This window comes from Schistocerca cancellata, chromosome 2 (assembly GCF_023864275.1).
Source record: "Schistocerca cancellata isolate TAMUIC-IGC-003103 chromosome 2, iqSchCanc2.1, whole genome shotgun sequence".
In the NCBI taxonomy this organism is placed as follows: domain Eukaryota; kingdom Metazoa; phylum Arthropoda; class Insecta; order Orthoptera; family Acrididae; genus Schistocerca; species Schistocerca cancellata.
This window is the reverse complement of record NC_064627.1, coordinates 900,175,657-900,196,278: the sequence shown is the minus strand read 5'-3', so window position 1 is coordinate 900,196,278 and position 20,622 is coordinate 900,175,657. Positions and strand designations below refer to the sequence as shown.

Sequence of the window (20,622 nt, the reverse complement as noted above, 5' to 3'; positions counted from 1 at the left end):
TGTAGTCAAGAGGTTTCAGGTGACAGGGGGAGAGGTGGGGGGAGGAGCAGAAAATGAGTCACATAGACGAGAGGAAAATGACTAGTGGTCACATTGGTGGATTAGAAGGCTGTGCAGTGCTGGAATGGGAGCAGGTAAGGGGATAGGTGGGTAAGGGACAGGGACTAGTGAAGGCTGAGGTCAGACGGAGGATATGTTGCGTAGGATATATTGTGCAGTTAGTAGGAATTAACCAGATGGCACAGGATGTGAATCAGTCATTGATGCGACAGGTGATGCCTGTGACTGGGCTGGAATAGGTGCTAGTGGAAGGATGTATGGGACAGGTATTGCATCTAGGACTATTGCAGAAACATGAGACATGAGGCAAGGGGTTGGGAGCAGGGGTGGAGTAAGGGATGGACAAGGATACTGCATAGGTTTAGTGGATGGCAGAATATTACTGTGGGAGGCATGGGAGGGTAGTGAATAGGATATAGGAATATGCAACCCATGAGGCTATAGGGGTAGGATATAAAGGAATATCATATCCACTATCTTTCCCACCCCTTCCACAGTGGTATTCCACCGCCCACTGAATCTACGCAATGCCCTTGTCCATACATACTCCACCCCTCCTCCCAATTCCTTACCTCATGGCTCATATCCCTGCTGCAGAACTAGATGCAAGACCTGTCCCATACATCCTCCCACCATCATCTACTCCAGCTCAGTCACAGGCATTGCCCATACTATCAAAGGCAGGACTTTCTGTGAAAGCAGTCATATGATCAAAAAACTAAGCTGCAACCATTGTGCTGCTTTCTATGTACGCATGACAACCAACAGTCTCTCTGTCCATATGAATGGCCACCGACAAACTGTGGCCGACAGACAGCTGGATTATCCAGTTGCACGACATGCTTCCCAACATACCTAGAAGCCCTACTCTGCCCCCACCACATCTCTGCATGCTCCCACAAGCAGCACTAGACAGTACACCTTCCCCCACCCTTACCCTTCTATCCCTCCCCCTCTCCACCCCCGCCTCCTCCTTCTACAGCTACATCAACTCTCTGCAATCCACTTTACAGCATGTGGCAGAGGGTACCCCATACCACTATTAGTCATTTCCTTTCCTGTTGCACTCGCAAACAGAATGTGGGAAAAATGACTTTCTGTACCAGCTCTAATTTCTCATACCTGATCTTTGTGGTCCTTACATGCAATATAGATTGGAAGCAACAGATCTGTTCTGCAGTCAGCATCAAATGTAGGTTCTCTAAATTTTCTCAATAGTGTTATCCTCACTACCCATGGATTGTTTCTTTCATCACAAGCTGCTGCTCACAGGCTGGCCTCAGTGGCTAGAGACAGAGGTCATGTGTATGAGTTGTGCTCGTGTGAATGTGTGTGCACTTCCTACTTCAGAAGAAGGCCTATTGGCTGAAAACCCAAATGTATAGCAGTCTTTTTATTGCTCCTGTCTGTGACGTGGTGGGGTGAGGGTAGGTAGCTAGGTGCTGTTGGGAGGTTAGACAGTCAGCAGGGGGGCTAGGAAGGGGGAGGGCGAAGGGAGTAGAAAAGGAGAGAAGTAACCTACCAACCACCAGCAATACCTCGACTTCAACAGCTGCCACCCATTCCATGCCAAGAAGCCCCTTCTATGCAGTCTAGCCACCTGTGCCTGTTGCATCTATAGTGATGAGCAGTCCCTATGTCAATCGAACAATGTAATACAGTAAGGACTTAATGAGGCTGTGTGGCTGTTAAGTCACTGATCTCCTACTCAAAGTATGGGACTGCTCTGTCTGGCCATTCCGATTTTGTCTTTCCTAGATCTCTAAGGCAAATGCCAGGATGGTTCCTTAATCGAGGCCATGGCTTACCTACCGCCTGTCCTACCCTCATAACACATGTTATGTATGCAATGTGTTGTACATTTTGACCTACTGATTTGCACTGTATTACCCTGACAACTGCTATACCATTGTGAGATGATCTACACCTACATCTACATCTATACTTTGCAAATCACTCTGAGGTGCTCGACAGAGGGAATGTCCCACTGTACCAGTTATTAGGGTTTCTTCCTGTTCCATTCATGTATGGAGCACAGGAAGACTGATTGTTTGAATGTCTCCTTGTGTGCAATAGTTATTCTAATCTTATCCTCATGATCCCTATGTGAGTGGTATAAGGGGTTGTAGTATATCCCTAGAGTTATCATTTAAAGCCAGTTCTTGAAACTTTGTAATTAGACTTTTTCGGGATAGTTTACATCTGTCCTCAAGAGTCTGCCAGTTCACTTCTTTCAGATCTCTGTGACACTCTCCCACAGATTAAAAAATACCTGTGACCATCATTCATGCTGCCCTTCTCTGTATACATTTAATATCCCCTGTTAGTCCTATCTGGTACAGGTCCCACACACTTGAGCAATATTCCAGAAGCCATCAATCAAGTGACTTGTAAGCAATTTTGTATACTGATAGCACTTCCCCAGTATTCTACCAATAAATTGAAGTCAGTTTTACCCATGACTGAATCCATGTCATCATTCCATTTCATATCCCTACAAAATGTTACACCCAGGTATTTGTACGAGTTGGCCGATTCCAACAGTGACTCATTGGTACTATAGTCATAGGATATTACATTTTTGTTTGTTTTGTGAAGTGAAAAATTTCACATTTCTGAACATTTAGACCAAGTTGCCAGTCTCAGCACCATGTCGAAATCTTATCAAGATCTGACTGAATACTTATGCAGCTTCCCTGACAGTACTTCATTATAGATAACTTCATCATCTGCAAAAAAACCAAGTTTTAGTATTAATACTGTCTGCAAGGTCATTAATACACAATGTGAACAGTAAGGGCCCCAACAGACTTCCCTGGGGCACTTCTACATCTGATGACATCTCTCCATCCAAGATAACATCATGCTGTGTCCTCTCTACTAAAGCATTCTCTGTCATGTCAAAAATTTCACTTGATAGCCCATATGATCATACTTTTGACAATAAATATAGGTGCGGTACTGAGTCAAATGCTTTTCGAAAATCAAGAAACACTGCGTCTAACTGGTGGCCTTGATCCAAGGCTTTCAGTACATCATGTGAGGAAAATGTGAGTTGGGTTTCAAATGTGTGTGTGTGAATTTCTAAGGGACCAAACAGTTGGGTTTCACATGATCAAAGTTTTCGAAATCCATGCTGGTTGCCATTGCTGTTCAAGATACTTCATTATGTCTGAGCTCAGAATATGTTCTAAGATTCTATAACAAATCAATGTCAAGGATTTGGATGGTAGTATTGTGGATCACTTCTACTACCCTTCTTGTAGACTGGTGTGACCTGTGCCTTCTTCCAAGAACTGGGTAGGGGCTAACTCAGCCACAAGTTCAATATAGAATCTGACAGGGATTCCACCGGGGCCTGGAGCTTTGTTCAGTTTTAACAGTTGTAGTGCCTCACGAATTTCGGCGTAAATTCTAGCGACACTAGGCCTTCCACCGTCTCAAACACTTGATATTTTATGTATGAGTGTGGACGTGGGGAAGCGTATCTACTGCACCACTCATTTCTGTGTGCAGGTTGGAAGTTTGTAACGAGAAGACGATAAGCGAGACAGTTGAACGACGCTGACAAGTGTTTGCCGCAAGAGCCACAGACACTGTGTGAGAGGACATAGAGTAATTAAATGCTATTCTTTGCAGTGTTAGTGAATGTGATTGCTGAAAAAAAAAAAAAAATTGACTATGCCTTTTAAATTACTTCATGTCAGCTCTGAACGAACCAAGACGCATATGACATCAATAAATTATTTGGTTGTTAAAACCAGGCAATTGTGATTATATTTAATAGTATCTAATGGTTATCAGCATACTTGACTTGCAAGGGTTTGTATGCTTGCGTTAAACTTGTGTAAACGAAAATATACCTGAGCTGAACTGAAAGTGTGAGGGTACAGAGTTATTTCTAGTGAGAGAGAGAGAGAGAGAGAGAGAGAGAGAGAGAGAGAGAGAGAGAGAGAGAAATCTTTTGTTCCTCTAACCAGCATTAATTCTTTGGAGAAGAAGTTGTGGAGATTGATGCAGCCGCATATTCAGACAAGAGGATCAGCTAAATATTTTAAGTAAGTCAACTGTAGTAAGAGAAGTGGCAAGTTCGCAGTCCAGTACTGCACCGCTTCTCTTGCTGCCAAAACCATTAGAGTGTTTCAACTGTTTGTCAACATCCCTGACACTAATACTTATTTCTTTCCTCTTTTCAGTGATATGAGGATTAAATTGGGGCAATTCTCCTGGATTTTCCTTTGTAAAGGAACATTTGAAAATGGAGTTAAGCATTTCAGCTTTCACTTTGCTATGCTCAACTTTAGTTCCTGTCCGGATACTAACTTTGGTGCCACTAACAGCCTTCACATACAACCAGAATTTCTTTGGGTTCTACGAAAGATTACTTGACAATATTCTGCAACAGTAGTCATTGAACGCATCACACATTGCCCTGTGTTTCATTCAGCAACTCTGTATCTATAGCCCATTGCTTTATTTTACACTTATTATGCAGTAATCTCTGTTTCTTTAGAAGTTTCTTGGCCGTAACTGTATAGCATGGAGGTTCCCTCCCATTATGAACTGTTCTACTGGGTACATATCTATCCAGTGTGTGATCAACTAATCTTCTAAAACTGAGACAGAGTTCTTGGATAAATAAATAAGTAAATGTTCATGTAGTTTCTAGCAGTTAGTTCATTTAATTAATATATGCCTCGATCCATTCCACATCCTTTAATGTTCTCCTTTATAATGTAGACTGGCAATGGAATGAAAGCGTTTTTGAAGAAGAGAAATTTGATAACATCGAGTATAGATTTAAGTGTCAGGAAGTCATTTCTGAAAGTATTTGTATGGAGTGTAGCCATGCATGGAAGTGAAACATGGACAATAAATAGTTTGGACAAGAAGAGAATAGAAGCTTTCGAAATGTGGTGCTACAGAAGAATGCTGAAGATTAGATGGGTAGATCACATAACTAATGAGGAGGTATTGAATAGGATTGGGGAGAAGAGACGTTTGTGGCACAACTTGACCAGAAGAAGGGATCGGTTGGTAGGACATGTTCTGAGGCATCAAGGGATCACCAATTTAGTATTGGAGGGCAGCGTGGAGGGTAAAAATTGTAGAGGGAGACCAAGAGGTGAATACACTAAGCAGATTCAGAAGGATGTAGGTTGCAGTAGGTACTGGGAGATGAAGAAGCTTGCACAGGATAGAGTAACATGGAGAGCTGCATCAAACCAGTCTCACGACTGAAGACCACAACAACAACAACAACAACAACAACAACATATGATGGGATTCATAGAATACGACGAATAATGAATAAGAGTGTCACTGATATTATATGGGAAAATAGCAGCACATAGAAGACATCTATTGTCCTTAGGCACTGCAATTCATAGCTTAAAAGTGTTCTCGTTTTAGTCCACAAATGACATTAGGATCACATTGTTTGTGCTGTTTGCCACCACAATTACAGTTTTTTTACAGAAAAGTTGGTGTCTTATTTTGACCAACTTGTCTTTTTCCATTTGGCACCTTATTATGTTTTAAGACACTGTAGATGATTGCCTCACCTGTACAGAGCTCTGTCAATTTGATGTCTGCAAGCAATGATCCACTGTCACAAGTAATGCTCACTGTATCACTGGTAAACTGTGATTAGAACTCTGGTTCACCCCATCACACAAGATGAGAATGGGCTACAACAAGGGAGCATCTCACAAATCCATGGCACAATGTTCACCAATACCACAGAGTTACCTTGTTACCAATCTATTTCTATATTTATTCGTGTAAACATACACTATCTTTATGTGTATGCAAGTTGGAGACAGCTCTGTTATAGAGAGGAGGAAATGTGATGGTCCCTAACAGCTTACAAATGTGCCATACCAAATATGGCCAGGCTGCAGTAGTGTCTGCCACATGAAAGCACACCAGTCAGATCCAGCAGCACTGATGTTGTCAAGGAAAGCTGACTACATGAAAAACAGAGGTACCGTATTTACTCGAATCTAAGCCGCACTTTTTTTCCGGTTTTCGTAATCCAAAAAGCCGCCTGCGGCTTAGAATCGAGTGCAAAGCAAGTGGAAGTTCTGAAAAATGTTGGTAGGTGCCGCCACAACTAACTTCTGCCGTCGAATATAAGTAGCGCTACACGGGCATGCTTTGTAGGCACAAAGATAAATACTGGCGCCAAAACCTCCGCGTCAGTAAATAAATTTAAAAAAAAGGTGGAAGACGAGATTTTTTTCTCCGCCCCGAGTTTCGACCACTGCATTTTCATACATTATCCAACGAAGTAAATACAAATTCCGTATTGTTCATCTTCGAATGTAGCAGGATTTCAATGTACTACGAAAATCCGACATGCAAGACTGTTTGGGATATTTGTCAATATGGCCAACTCTACTTTCTGAATTTTTTCCTACCTATGAGAAGAGATGGTTGCTAATAGGAACCTGATGAAATGTGAATCACATGCAGTATTCTCTTCACCATAAGAATAATACGAATATCAACATTTTGTCATGTATTTTTTCGTGTTTGCTGCTATCTCATTTAAATCCTGCCTGCCTAATAAACTACGAAACTAGAGTGAGACAACAGCAAACGCGGAAGAATATACGTATCGTGTCATGTTTATATTCGTATTATTCTTATGCCTAATAGTGATACAGTCAGAAATGAAGCATGGCAACTGACTAGATATTTAATTCTAAGATGACTCTAATTTCTGTGCAGAATTTGATGTACTAAAGAAGATTTTCAAATGGAGAAACATTTTCGCCTAACTCTCGTTCAGAACATGTTCTATCATACGCAGCCTATTATTTGGTTCTTGTTGATCATTATCAAAGAAAGCAGCAGTGTAAGTAACAACAAATAGCAGTCTCTTGCCATTGTTTCGCTAGTGAGATGATTACTGTCTCTTTTTTTTTTAATTTTAAGCGGCAGTAGCGCGCACAAAAGCAAGCCATGCCGCGACAGGCCGTAAACATGCACTATCAGAATGCAACAAACAATGCGTGACACAGTACAGTAATGCATTTTCAGCTTAGAGTGACACAAACACCTATAACAAAGAGAACGACACTTATCAGATCAAAGAAAAATAAGCAATCAATTCAAACCAGACGAAGCACGTGAAAAAGGAAGGGTACCTGTATAAACACGGACGGAGCGCCTGACGCATAGCAAAGGCTACCTGGTAATGCTTAACTGCTAAGCTTACGACTCGAACCAAACTACTGTAGCTGTATCGTCATTCATTCGACCTAAATTGTTTCTCATATCACAATGGACCAACTTTGTTTCGATTTGGAGGTGCGGCCCAAAACTTTACTCTCCCCTTGAATTTCGAGTCTCAAATTTCCGGTGCGGCTTAGATTCGGGAATTTTTTCCCCCTTATTTCGAGTCTCATTTTTCAGGTGCGGCTTAGATTTGAGTGTGGCTTAGATTCGAGTAAATACGGTAAACATAGTGCCGATAAATACAATAATATTCCCTAACCAAGAAGATAGTCACTGAAGACATTTACCTCCACCCGCCTATAAGAGGCAGTTGCGTGGAACTCTGACTCATGATTAGAGCCTGTATTTTAAAGACAGTGAAATATGCAACCATTTATGACCCAAAACTTGTATAAATAAGATCTTAAAAATAAAATATGACTTTATGTAAGTTTTTAAACACACATTCTTGTTTTTTTATATACCATGTAATACAAAATTCACCCCTGAACAACTTACTTTTTGCAGTGTTTGAAGCTAACGCTTATTTCTGAAATGTCCATATGTGTCTGAAGACAGTGGTCAAGTGTGTGTGAGTTTTGTCATCATGAATGTATTCGTGTATGTTGTCTAATTCAGAAGATGGACTTTTGGGCAAAAGCTTACTTGTTCAGCAGTTTTTTGTTTACCTGTCTGTGACTCAACATCCCCACTACATGATGTGAAGCAATCTGTCCTTTTCATAATACTGTCATTATTCCATCCTGGATTTTCCACTGTTTGATTTCAACAACAACATTTGCAACAAAATGCCCACACATATCAGTGGTTTGATGTATGGATACCCAGACCTTCTGGTCCACAACACTAATTCACATTTTGTTGAACACCTTCTCGTAGCACATGGACAAATAGTTTTTTCTAAACGTAGATTGATCTGGAACTGTATGCGCTGTGTACTTCTCCAAGAACTGTCTGAAATGTGGATTCTTCAGTTTCTACGATAGGATGCTGCCGTACACCCTCATCTCATACAAGTCCTTGAAGAATGATTGCACAGTTCAAGATGGATCTCTCTGTTCAAATAACAGTATTTGTTTGCTGTCATTTTCAGCATTATGCTCACACAGCTGCTGCGTTTGGTGGCCCTACAGTGTTGTTACATATGAAAGTGCTTTTCTGCACTAACTTTAACTTCACGTTGTTTACAAAATAATATTTCCCCATCAAAGCTGAAATCATAAACAAAACCTTCCACCTTCATGCTGTTGGAGCACTTTACTTTCGGCATGTTGAAGCAGACTGAGTTTGTATTCAAACTAAATAATGTGACCACATGTGTGATGTTTATTACTTCAAAAGCTGCCTTTGTTGGCTTCAAGAGCGTTTTGTTGATCCCATGCAACAATTTTATATGTTAGCGAACCAACTATAGTCCATTTAAAATTACTTGACAATTGACATCTGTCACTTGCCACTATGTTGTTGCCACATTGGACACCAGCCACTGCTCAGTTATAGGTAGCACACAAACATAGCGAATCACTTCACAAAGGCGGTTAACGTGTAACGTGGGGGCAATGATGGAAGAAGCTGCAGCGAGATATAATGGAAATGGGAGCTGCTCTGTCGAAAGCTGATTTTAAGTGATCAATGACTGAACTGTGGCAAGAGACACATTTTGTAGCACTGAATTTAAACTCATATCCTCAGCTACTCGCGACCAAGTGATGTGTAATGTATCTGAGAATGTGGTGGTCAATAGTCTATGACAGGACGAAAATCACAATCACTTTTTTCATGGCTATTAAATCCAACCTCTACACCCAAACTCAAGACAGAAAAAGTTCAGTTTCAGCACTAAAGGCAAACTATAATTTCTTGTTATCATTTGTTGCCTGAAATTATTCTCACACTGGCTGCCACATTACCAGTCAATAAGCAGTCCTGGTTGGCACTCGGCTACAGATTTTAGGCATCACAGGTACATTCCAAATGAAAAAGGGATGACAGCAAAATAACAGCAAATAAAAAAGTCAATAGAACAATGAAAATGATATGCCAAAGAATTAGAAATAAAAAAAAAAAATACATTAAAACCAAAATTGATTACAAAAGCTCTTTCGATGAGATTCTGAAATAAAAAAAATTCACACCTTTTAATGAGCTTCGAACCTACAACATGCAAGATGGCAGGTAATACACAACCATAAAGTACAACAGTGAGTGTAGTTGTTACATTTTTGACTGAGAACACTCAGTTGCAATGATGAATTGCAGCCTTCAAAAACTTGGTTTCATGCAATGTCATGCAAAGCTTATCTAATGTAAGCCAATTTCTGATTATGATAACCTCATTTGTGAAGCTGAACATGTGTATTTCATTAGTACAGTTCATGTGTGTGTGTGTGTGTGTGTGTGTGTGTGTGTGTGTTGTTTGGTGTGGTTATCATGTATGATGAAACACGAAATAAAAGTGTCACACCCATGATTCAGGATCCAAACACATCAAGAAAGAACACCGGACGAGGAATTGAAAGTGAACTGACCAATTGCTGAGGCAGTTTGGCAACAGCTAATAATTTGGTGATGACATTGAGGGCTCTGGAGGAAACTAGCTCCAGAGCAAGAAGTGTCAACTATCAAGTAATTTTAATCAGACAATAGTGTGGTATGCTGACTGTTTACTACAGGCATGATAAATAAAGATTTGTAATAATTACTGTGTTAATTTGCGAAAATATCACTCGATACACGGTCATGTGAGCAACATTTTCATGTTTTTATCTTGTGTCTTTAAAGATATGACAAAAATATATATTTCTGGCTAAAGTTGGCTGAAATATGGCCTATTACAAAAAAGGTGTGACTATGGCTTTACATGCACAATAAAATACATTTTTCTTCATTACAATACCTGTATCTGTGCATAAATTGTAAAATTCACCATACGTTTAGGCAAAAAATATGACTTGTCATTAAAATCCGAGTCCTATTTATAACATTTTACCATCAATCAAAGAATATATCTGATCAGTTGGTCTGGAGCTTGACAGTCAAACTGTCTTCACTGATGATGTACCCTATACTACTGCCCTGTCACTCTGACTTGCAGATGTCGCACAATCTGGGTCTGGCAATACAGATTAGCTATCATGTCTACATCTACGGACACCTGGGCTGCTATACATCTCTTGCTTGCTTTAGTTTCTGCAGCTTATATACAATTGGGTCCCAATTAAAAACATGTGAAATAAATTACAAAGTTTTGGCTCCATCTACCACATGGCATTCTAGACTCGAGAAATAAAATGTGCTCCTTGTGTTTGAGAGGGAGGGAGGGGTATATATTTTCCCCTCCTTCATTTCTCTCCTTCTCCCCCCCCCCCCTTCCCCCCTCCCGCCCAAGCTCCTGTCCAGGCTGTATAGATTTAAAAAAATCTACTCCCCAAGTGGCAGCAGAAGCACGTGCACACTCCTACACACACACACACACACACACACACACACACACACACACACACAAAATGATTTAACTTATGCAAGTTTTTGGAGCCAGTGGTACCTTTTGGCAGAAGAGTTGAAGGGGAAGGAAGAGAGGTGAAGGAAAAGGACTGGAGAGGTTTATGAAAAGGGACACAGTTTGGAAGAGTCACCCAAAACCCTAGGTCACGGGAGACTTACCGGATGTGATGAGAACGAAAGACTGATTGTTGGGGACTGCACCAGGTGAGATTTGAAAAACTGACAGCTTAAAGATGGAAGACAGGGCTTTCATAATATTGCACTATTCCATCCTGGGTTTTCCATTGTTTTTATTTATAAGTTTTCTTCTAATTTTGGGATTTTACCTCCACAGCAAAATTAGAAGAAAGTTTTTTGAAATTCTTACTAATAAAAACTAAAAGCACTTGTACTTACCTAAACAAACTTTCTTAGGCAAATTTGCATCTTTCTTCGAGTCAGTTGATGTTTCACTGCTGTCTCCTGATTTTTCCAGGGATAATTCTAATTTATGTTTTCCAGGTGGCTCTGGACATGACAGATCACTTCCCTCTGGTTCTACAATAACAAATAATTACAAGAGTTAAAAAGAGAACACGTTAGTTACTTAATGTCATAAATGTGCATCTTATATCAAATCTTGTCATATGCAATTCTTATTATTAATTAGAATGCTGACATGATCGTTGTCATTTTATACTCGGCCCATCCATTTGTACAAATAAAGCATTATGACTGAAAGTGTCACATTTCTCATTTGCCTGATTTACTTACACACACCAACTTGTAACAATATTTGACCTCTTAATGCACAAGTGAAATGTGTTAAAACATAAATATAGATTACTAAAGGAGCAATAAACCAAAATTTTTACCTATACGTCCAGACAAGGAAGGATCTACAGATAAAACTTTGGCATCTTCTTTATGCTTTTTTGCCTGATCAGACTTCTTTGGGAAATTGGGTACATCCATCATCTCTCCACCATCTAGAAATAAAACATCACAATGTTGACCCTCATACAATCAGTTGTGGCCAAGGGCATACCCAGGATCTGAACTAGGGAGGGGGGGGGGGGGGGGGGGGGGCGGCAGGTCATACTAGTCTCAGGAAACAAGGACTCGAGACAACATACAGCACTTCTTATTAAATAAAACAGTAAACCAGTGAAAAACTGCTTTTAATAAACATTTTAAATACAAGAATGCACTTGTACAATCCGAGAAAACATGCAGCATTTCTTATTAAATAAAACAGTAAACTAGTGAAAAACTGATTTCAATAAACATTTTAAATATAAGAATTCACTTGTTTAAAAATACAACTTTTTAATTCAGTAATAATCTTCTAGGGTTTGCCGCAAATTTCTCAATTACTTTCTTCTCTAACATCTCGCAGTTTTCTTTAACATAATTGCGGTGTACACTCATCAGGCACAATCCTGTGAGCCTTTCTTCTCCCATAGTGCTTCTGAGCCATGTCTTCACTCTTCGAAGTGTGCTGAAGGATCGTTCCACAGTCGCTGTTGTGCATGGAATAGTGCTCAAAATTTTTAGTGCTTTTTTCATGCTAGGGAAAAAAATATTGGTCTCGTTAAACATGTCAATGACTTCCATATCCTTTAATTTAGCTTCAGTTATATTCTTTTTCCTCCACAAATTGTACCATAGTTCCAGTTCTCCGGCAATATCATCAAATCCATAAAATGTTTTAAACAATTCTGAACTTTTAAGGAAGTTTGTTGCACTAGAATTGCTCATATTCAAGGGATGTAGCTTATTTAGAGCAAAAGCTGGTGTATTTTCTGGTGAAAATCGTATATTTAATGATGACATGAATGATTCGATGTATGGTATTACCAGCGAACGTCGCCAGTATTCGTTGTCATTTTGGGATGGTGGATTGTTTCTGAATTTTTGCTTGCAAGCAAAACGTGGAACAGTAGTTTCTATTTCCAGTTCCTCTACTATAACTTGTGCTTTTGCAAGTAATTCACTAGTTACTCTGCCTGCTTCCTTTCGATCATTACTGAGCACATCCAGGATTCCTCTGATGTGTTCCCTCACCGCCATCATATCTACAGACTTAGACTGCGGGACATTAGCTACTGGTTCCAAAACTGCTGAGTATTTGGCTATTGTTTGTAAAGATAAGATTATGCAAGTGAGCAAGGGCTTTAGGCAGCCCTAATGGGGCTTTTACTGAAGTGCCTGGTAGTTTTTTCAGTGATGGCCAGTTTTGTGGAACATTCTAAAAATTATTTTATAAATCACTTGCACTAAATGTCTCGCCATCTACTGCTTGTCATAACCTGCACGTCAACTGCTATTAATCTACAGTCAGCATCAGCTGTAACTAAAAAATTAATAGTTTAGGAGCAGAAAAGCATTTTACATTTAAATATGGTAGGAGAAACGATGTTGTTTGTTAGAAACTTCATGATCCCTTACTGCCTACAAATGAATAAGCTGTTCCTTGGCGACGTAACGCCTGCGAACAGCAGAGCAGATTGCTTATCGCTAAAGTTATTATTTCTATAAACTTCCCTGCCAACAGTAACGTGCCGAAGACGAAAAAATTACTCCCGGATCTGTGCGAATGAGTTCAAATATCTTCTGGGAGGGAGGGGGGGGGTCGAGGGGGCGGCTGCCCCCCCACCTGCCCCTTGCTGGGTACGCCCATGGTTGTGGCACTGAAGTATCTGAGCTGATCAGTAACGATACCACTTGTAAGTAATTTATATATTAAACACTAAGTACCCTCCTGCCAATTCCCTGGCTTCAGCTACCCGTTGATAACTATCTGTAGCAAAGGAGTTTCAGTGTTAAAAAAAAAATCGTAAGAATGTATAATATGAAAACAGCCCACTAAGTGATACAAGTTGTTATAAAATTATAAGCTGTGGAGAAATAGGAAGTATCAAGTAATACTTATTCATATCTTAAGGTTCCTACTGGCTGTAATTGGGCATCTCTTCATCACTCTTGAGCCAACTACACTAACAATTAACGAAGTGATCTCGGTTATTTTCTGAATGTTTTTAAACTATTCAGTAATTCTTCCCCTGTAGTCATCTAAGACACCTAATTAGTAATCAAGACAGAGAGTGTTTTGTGCCATTCTTTGATAAAGAAGCTACACATTGCAGCAACATAAAGTTTGACATTTATTTGCAATAAAATATGATACCCATATTACTGAATATATTTTGCAAAATAACTCATTCAGTACAATGCATCATCAAACATCTTTCCTTACTATAAATGGCTTTAATGTATATGATATTTAAAAAAAGGTAGCTCTCCATATAAGTCAGTCCTCTGCAATGCTTTTCATCTCTGCGTAACTTTTGTAATCTACACCCATCACCCATCATTTGACTTATTTTCTGTAGTCAGGTCTTGGACCCCTCTCTACAACTTTAATCCCTTCCCCCCCCCCCCCAAACACCTCATTGCCAAACTGACTACTCCTTGACCCCTCACAGCATGAGACCTATTGACTGATACATTCTTTTAATAAGTTGTTCTTCGAAATTTGATTCAGTACCCCCTCATGAGTTATCCTATCTACCAATCTAAACTCCAGCAGTTGCCCAACATGCTGCACACACAACACTAATGACTTCAAAATCCCTCTAGCCTTAACCTCTGCTAACATGTTGCCCACAACCTCACCTAACCCATTCCCTTCGCTCTTCTATCCACAGTGTAACAGCGTGCACAAAAGTGGACAGAAGAGAGAAGGATTGTGTACTACCTTCTCCACCCACTCTTCCTCCCCCCCCCCCCCATGTATGCACTCTCTCTCTCTCTCTCTCTCTCTCTCTCTCTCTCTCTCTCTCTCTCTCTCTCCCCACCCCCACCCCCACCCCCCTTTTCTTCAGTCCTCTCCCCCTTCTTGCCTCCACCTCTCTTACTCGCCCTCCCTCCCTCTTCACCACCACTGTCCTCTCCTTTCCTTCCTCCCCCCTCCCTCCCCCCTTTTACCAGTCTCCATCCTTATATGCTCTATCCTCTGTACTTCTTTCACCTTGTGCAACAGCTGAGTCATCTAGACAAAAGACCTGCCACCTCCATCGGCCCAGGCAAGTACTTTTGATAGTCAGTATTCAATAATCAGTCTCGTTGCTACTGCAAGTGTGAACATTTAGGTATCTGTTATGTCCTATTAGAAAAAGAGGAAGAGCTCGAAAGCTAGTGTTAACTGGCTTCTATTATGTGCTTGTGTGCAGCAATCCTCCATTCCAGTTAACTGGTCTTGTTAATCCTTTGGCATCCCTGACAGTGCTACAGTGTCACTGGATAAAATATCAAAGCTTTAATTTCTTCTCTCTGAGTTTTCATTCTCTTTCCAAGTTTTTCCTTGGTTTATTCACAGCTTGCTTGGTGTATACATTGAAGAACATCAGAGGCAGGCTACAAACCTGTCTCAGTTCCCTCTCAACTACTCCTTCCCTTTTAAGACAGCTTAAAACTGAAACTAAGTAGTATCAAACCACAGACGTTATCTGGTTAACCTGCACAACTTTTTGCACAATACACAGTTAACAATCACAAGACCATGTCATTCACTGCTTCTATGCTACATTAGGTCAAAGGTGGGAAGGAAATCGATCATGACATTTTTTCCACCATTTTGTGACTGCAATAAATTTTGATCAAACATAGTATGTTGAGTGCCCCTTAGTTATTTCACAAATAAAATTACTTGTCATCTAATCTACAGAGCTGCAACAGTTATTTGTGGGTCCTCTAAAAGTTATTAATATCTGAACAGACCACCAAAATTTTTTGCATTTAATTTGTGCTTAGTTTGATATCCCACTGCTATATACACTCCTGGAAATGGAAAAAAGAACACATTGACACCGGTGTGTCAGACCCACCATACTTGCTCCGGACACTGCGAGAGGGCTGTACAAGCAATGATCACATGCACGGCACAGCGGACACACCAGGAACCGCGGTGTTGGCCGTCGAATGGCGCTAGCTGCGCAGCATTTGTGCGCCGCCGCCGTCAGTGTCAGCCAGTTTGCCGTGGCATACGGAGCTCCATCGCAGTCTTTAACACTGGTAGCATGCCGCGACAGCGTGGACGTGAACCGTATGTGCAGTTGACGGACTTTGAGCGAGGGCATATAGTGGGCATGCGGGAGGCCGGGTGGACGTACCGCCGAATTGCTCAACACGTGGGGCGTGAGGTCTCCACAGTACATCGATGTTGTCGCCAGTGGTCGGCGGAAGGTGCACGTGCCCGTCGACCTGGGACCGGACCGCAGCGACGCACGGATGCACGCCAAGACCGTAGGATCCTACGCAGTGCCGTAGGGGACCGCACCGCCACTTCCCAGCAAATTAGGGACACTGTTGCTCCTGGGGTATCGGCGAGGACCATTCGCAACCGTCTCCATGAAGCTGGGCTACAGTCCCGCACACCGTTAGGCCGTCTTCCGCTCACGCCCCAACATCGTGCAGCCCGCCTCCAGTGGTGTCGCGACAGGCGTGAATGGAGGGACGAATGGAGACGTGTCGTCTTCAGCAATGAGAGTTGCTTCTGCCTTGGTGCCAATGATGGTCGTATGCGTGTTTGGCGCCGTGCAGGTGAGCGCCACAATCAGGACTGCATACGACCGAGGCACACAGGGCCAACACCCGGCATCATGGTGTGGGGAGCGATCTCCTACACTGGCCGTACACCACTGGTGATCGTCGAGGGGACACTGAATAGTGCACGGTACATCCAAACCGTCATCGAACCCATCGTTCTACCATTCCTAGACCGGCAAGGGAACTTGCTGTTCCAACAGGACAATGCACGTCCGCATGTATCCCGTGCCACCCAACGTGCTCTAGAAGGTGTAAGTCAACTACCCTGGCCAGCAAGATCTCCGGATCTGTCCCCCATTGAGCATGTTTGGGACTGGATGAAGCGTCGTCTCACGCGGTCTGCACGTCCAGCACGAACGCTGGTCCAACTGAGGTGCCAGGTGGAAATGGCATGGCAAGCCGTTCCACAGGACTACATCCAGCATCTCTACGATCGTCTCCATGGGAGAATAGCAGCCTGCATTGCTGCGAAAGGTGGATATACACTGTACTAGTGCCGACATTGTGCATGCTCTGTTGCCTGTGTCTATGTGCCTGTGGTTCTGTCAGTGTGATCATGTGATGTATCTGACCCCAGGAATGTGTCAATAAAGTTTCCCCTTCCTGGGACAATGAATTCACGGTGTTCTTATTTCAATTTCCAGGAGTGTATTATCACCATCTATTTTCTTTATTTTTATTTCTTCAGGAAGAGCAGGTGTCTTATTTGTTAGAAATGTTTTGTTTGTTTTGGATAACCTCTGAATAAGGGTAAGAAAAGTGCTTGAAAGTACTTCTGTCAAAATTTTATTTAATAAAATTGCAGCCAAATAGCCATATACAGTTACATTTTACATATTCATTTATCAATTTCACTCTTTTTTACTGCACAGTTCTATGTGATATCATTCACAGGATTCTTTACACAGTTGACACATGTTGTGGTTGGGTCGTGATAAGTTTTGTTTTTGCAAATTAGATGATGAAAGCCGTGAATAGAAAATCTAGTTATGACATGTTGCAGTTCAAAGTTTGGTGCTGTCCATGAGCGGTTTGTCATTGCTTCGGTGCCATAAAACTCCAGCCATACTTTTTCTCATTTGTCCTCCATGATCTTCAGTTGATTTCTGGAAGCCCTGGTGTGTGGCATCATATATCGAAGTTTGATGTCTTTAATTAGGAATGTCTCTCTCGCTAGCAGGTACACTAGTCTAGATCTTGTTGTCTTTGAGAGACCTAGTGCTCTTTTTAGATAAGTTGATTTTACCTTTTCTAGTGTTTGTAGATTTTTTTCTGTCAGGTGGTCCCATATAAGCTCCATCCCAATGGCCAGAATTGGCAAGATTTTTGCGTTGAATAATTTCATGGCCATTTCTAGATTGAGTAGGCGGATGTTTTTGACATCCTGTATCGCTGTTATTGCTTGGGCTGCACATTCTGTTTTATGTTTTATGAAGCATTTGGCTGTTGGTTGCAATGTCACCCGTAGGTATTTAAAGTCTGATGAGATTTTAATTTTTTGTCCTCTGATGTTGATTTCCGCATTCTTGGGTGTTTTGCCTCCTTTTCAGAAAAATCACCATTTCTGTCTTTGTTATGTTTATGTGTAGTTTGTGTTCACTGCACCATTTGTCTATTTTCTCAATGATTTTCTACAGCTTCTGTAAATCTGTTGAACCTAAGACTATGTCGTCAGCATATACATATACCTGTACATTTTCTTCATTTTTTCCAATTCGCAGTACTTCTTCAGTGGCAAGAATGTACAGCAAAGAGCTCATTGGGTCACAGTGTAAGACTCTGTTCGATTGCAGAATGAGGTTCGAAAAAGAGAGGTTGTCTGATATTGTGATTAAGTTGTATTTGAAGATTGACTTGGTTATTCTGGCCCATACACTATCTTCTCCCATTGTGTTTTCCAGTTTTTGGGCTATGAGATCTCTTTCCAGTAGATCAAAGGCTTTGGTAAAGTCTATGAACACTGTGTAGAACATTTGTTTCTTTTGTAGTGCTTCGTCGATGTTGTTTAGAAGAAGCCTGACTGCTGTAAGTGTTGATCTTCCAGATCTGAAGCCCATTTGTCGTTTTGGGAGATGACTGTCCACACAGGCTTTGACTTTTTGTGTAGTTATTTTTGAAAACATCTTGAACTGAGTATTTTTCAGGGCTATGCCTCTGTACTTGTTTGGGTCCGTTGGGTCTCCTCTACCTTTGTAGAGAACTTTTATTGTCAAGTGTCTCCAGTGGGTCAGAATTCTTCCAAGTTCCAGGCATTTTTTGAATAGTTTGATCCATACATCTTGGAGGGCCTCTTTTGCATCTTTTATATATTCATTATATATATTATCGGGTCCTGCTGCTTTCTTGTTCTTCAGTGCTTTTATTACTTATTTTACATCTTTTTCATTTAGTGGTTCCGACACATTGTCTTTTTCCTTAGTTTGATGTTGTTTCTCTTTCTTTGGGGGTGTTTTGATTCCTTGTTTGTTCTTTATCTTACAGAAGTGGTCTTCTCATCCCTTCATGTCTATGTTTGGTGTATGAGCCATTTTCTTGGTCTTGCTATGTATGGGTCTTTTTCTGCTTCATCCACTTCTCTTTTTGCCTCTCTTACTATGTGTTCTTTTTTCTTCTCTTCTATTAGTTTTTTTGTGGCTTCTCCTCTCTTCTGTGTACAGTTTGTATGTTTCCTCAGCGTGCTGGTTTCTTAATCCGTGGAGCGTTCTTAGAACAGTGTTCCTTTTACTGAAGCATTCAGCATCAAACCGTCTTTTGCCGTCCTTGTTTTTGGGTTTGCTTGTATCACTGAATTTTTTAGGAGGTCTTCTATTTTGTCTGTTGCTTTCCCAAGGTCTCCTTCCTCTATTAAATTTTCTATCTGTGTTATTTGTTCTTGCTGGTTTTTTAATTTTTCTTTATCTATTTTTCTTTGTTTGATTTGGTGGGTCTTTCTTGCTGGCGGTGACGCGACGTTATTTATTTTTATCTTCATTGGAATGTGCTTTTGTATAGGAGTGATGGAGTCATGCCATATTGGTTGAATACTTCCTTTTATTTCTCCTCTTGTTAAAGCGATATCAATGGTGCTTTTCCCATTGTGGCATATATATGTAGGTATCTGTATATCGTTCAGTAGGGTGAAACCATCTTCTTCTAGGATTTCAATGACTAGTCTTGTTTTATAGTTCTCCGTGTCTATTCTGCAGTTGAGGTCGCCTGCAACAATGGTGGGTTTGCTGTCACATTGTTTGATGAGTGTGACTATTTCGTCAATCGTTTCTATAGCATCTGTGTGTGGTTTAAAATAGGCTGCAATTATATTTATGTTTGCTGCTTCTACTAGCATACTATTTTCTTGTTTTATGATTTTTTTATGGGTGTCATCCAGGGTTTCAGTAGGATAGATATTCCTCCCATGGGTTGTCCTCTTTCTCCCTTCTTTGCCATTAGGTGATAACTGTAGAAATATTTATGTTGCCAGTTGTCTATCAGTAAGGTTTCTGCTAGACTTGCAAGATCCGAATTTTGCAGAATGTCTGTTGGTGTTAGGTTAAGAGCACTTTTTATTCCCTCTGTATTCCACAAGACTGCTTTTATTTCTTGCTCTTCTGGTTTTCTTCTTAGTTTAGTTGAGCTCTGCTCCCTCTTCCATTGATCGTCTTGGGAAACGAAATTGACGTACTTTTATGTTTTCAGGCCAGAATTCTGGTTCTTGTGTGATTTGTAGATTTTCAAACTGCTGTCAAAATGTGCAAACCATCAACTAAACAAGTGTAGTTTGCATAAGAAACATAAAATACTTGTATAGGAGTCACATTATCTACTCTGATTATTAAGTACAAATTTTGCTAAAGGTTCTACTGCTTTTAAACATAACAGTCGACCTGACACATTTTTATTTTGGCTACATTCATTGTCTTCAAAGAGGTTTAAAGTCCTGCTTTTTAAGTCACCAGAAAGGATTTTCCCCTTCATTACAAACATAAACCACATACTGCACAAATGTATTTATGTTGAATAAACAGTCAAGTGTTCTTAAATATCCATAACGGATTAGCTTAATCACACACTGTTTAAGTTTTCTAGCTTCTTTTTAACATTCTAATTGGTACTATAAATTCAGAAGCCACTTGTGGTATCAGTCAAATTTCTGGAGCGAGTGTTAACATTTACAAGTCTATTTGATTAGATTTATTTTCATTCCAATTGATCCATAGTGAGGAGGTCCTCAAGGATGTAGAACAT

The 20,622-nt window shown here is 40.7% G+C and overlaps 1 protein-coding gene across 2 annotated transcripts in view; it reads right to left on the bottom strand.

Moving 5' to 3' along the window:
* LOC126162839 (arginyl-tRNA--protein transferase 1) overlaps positions 1–20,622 on the bottom strand; it is a 183,930-nt gene that overhangs the window by 128,860 nt on the left and 34,448 nt on the right. For both annotated transcript variants that reach the window (XM_049919601.1, XM_049919602.1), the window contains exons 4-5: positions 11,664–11,777; positions 11,206–11,346 (exon numbers count right to left, since the gene is read on the bottom strand). In XM_049919601.1, coding sequence (XP_049775558.1) covers positions 11,206–11,346; positions 11,664–11,777 — 255 coding nt within the window. The remainder of the gene's footprint in view (positions 1–11,205; positions 11,347–11,663; positions 11,778–20,622) is intronic.